Here is a 2059-nt window from a genome sequence, read left to right on the forward strand (position 1 = left end):
TTCCTTCCTTCCTTCCTTTCCTTCCTTCCTTCCTTCCTTCCTTCCTTCCTTCCTTCCTTCCTTCCTTCTCTCTCTCTCTCTCTCTCTCTCTCTCTCTCTCTCTCTCTCTCTCTTTCTTTCCAATTAGGTAAATATGAAGTATATGATTAGTCTAGTCAGCAGATTGTATTGTCAGAATGTTGTTCTTAGAAGTGATCATGAAGAAAGCAACATGGTATATGCAAATAAAGTCAGAAGAGGAAAATAAAAAAAAAAAGATACTTTTTTCTCTCCATAATTGGTCATTGTTCCCATCAAAAACTTGGTCAAGATATCCGATTCCTGAGAATTTATGTTGTTTCTTTCTCTTTCTTCTTTTATTATTGTTGTACATTTAAAAAGGTCTATCTCATAGCAAAAGTTACCAGAAAAGTGGCAATGACAATGGCTAACATAGAGCGCTTTACAGTTTTCATAAACATAAGCCATTTGCATTTATCTTATCCTGTGTAGTCCTCACCCCATCCTATTTAGTAGACAGGCAGTTGCCATCATTTTACTGATGAAGAAATGGACACTGGCATTCAAAGTGGCTTGTGCAAATCGCACAGTCAGTACTCCATTGCTCCTAATTCCAAAGTCCAGCGTTCTTTCTAACCTATAATGCTTTTTCTTATTTCTATTCAGATAAAATCACACATGTAGTTACAGGGTGCTATTTGTATTTCTTTAAACTTGATCAGACACAAGATCCAGAATGCCTCTTCTGCTTCCATTCTGGAGCCGTGGAAGCCTTGGCTATGTCTCCTCTCACTTACCTTATGGCCACAACTGCCTTGGACTGTAAGTAGGAACTTTAATTAAAATATAGCTGTCCTTTTTGTTTTGTTTTCAATACAATCTTTTGTATGTGTTTGATTAAAAGCATTTGAGAATTTTTCCAAAAGTGGAACCTCTTAATAACAGTGAGATGAGTCTTTGTGGTGGGAAGAGGGCACAAAATGCAGCAGCCATGGTTACTGTGAGATTAAAATGAGTACACAGTCAGTACATCAGTCATGAAAGTGCTATTCACTTTGGTTTTATCTACATTTGTGCTGTTCTTTTCCTTCCTATCTCCTTTCTTCCTTCTTGACTTACGGGGTATCTATGTGGACTGTGCAAGGGAAATTGATCTGCTAGTCAATTATCAGTTGTGAGAGGGTGCAGGCCAGGCCGAGGGACCCGCCCCCCCCCGTGCACGAATTCATGCACCAAGCCTCTAGTTGAGTATATTGCCTATGCTATACTTTAACATTCCTGTGACTGTTCTGTAACTACCAATTTGTATTTCTTAATTCCTTCACCTTTTCTACCCAGTCTCCCAAGCCCTCTCCCATCTGGTAACCATCAGTTTGTTCTCTGTATACATGAGTTTGTTTCTGATTTATTTATTTATTTATTTATTTATTTTTCTAGATTCCACATGTAAGTGAAATCATATGGTATTTGTCTTTCTCAGCACAATAGCCTCTCAGTCCATCCATGTTGTTGCAGATGACAAGATTTCATTATTTTTTATGGCTGAGTAATATTCAATTTATATATGCACCACTTCTTCTTTACCCATTCATTTATTGCTGGATACTTAGGTTGTTTCCATATGTTGGATATTGTAAATAATGCTGCAATGAACATATGGATGTATATGTCTTTTCAATTTAGTGTTTGGGTTTCTCAGATAAATACTTAGAAGTGAAATTGTTGGGTCCTTCTTTGTCTCTTGTTATATAACCTTTGTTTTAAAGTCCATTTTGTCTGGTATAAGTGTTGCTATCCCAGCTTTTTAATTTCTGCTTCCATTTTTATGGAATATCCTTTTCCATCCCTTTACTTTCAGTCTGTGTATGTCTTTTATTCTGAAGTGAGTCTCTTATAAACAGTGTATGTAAGGGTGTTGTTTTGTTATCAATTCAGCCTCTGTATATCTTTTTTTTGTTTGTTTTGTTTTTTATTTTTTAATTAAATCTTTATTGTTCAGATTATTACACTGATTCCTCTTTTCCCCCCCCATAACTCCCCTCCACCCAGTTCCCACCCC

At 36.7% G+C, this 2059-nt stretch overlaps 1 protein-coding gene across 1 annotated transcript in view; it reads left to right on the forward strand.

The window, feature by feature from the left end:
- Nucleotides 1-2059, forward strand: part of CFAP44 (cilia and flagella associated protein 44) — a 138066-nt gene that overhangs the window by 31353 nt on the left and 104654 nt on the right. The window contains exon 12 of the mRNA XM_014545394.1: nt 723-822. Within this exon, the coding sequence (XP_014400880.1) occupies nt 723-822 (100 nt within the window). The remainder of the gene's footprint in view (nt 1-722; nt 823-2059) is intronic.

This window comes from Myotis brandtii, unplaced genomic scaffold, assembly GCF_000412655.1.
Source record: "Myotis brandtii unplaced genomic scaffold, ASM41265v1 scaffold406, whole genome shotgun sequence".
NCBI classification, from domain to species: Eukaryota; Metazoa; Chordata; class Mammalia; order Chiroptera; family Vespertilionidae; genus Myotis; species Myotis brandtii.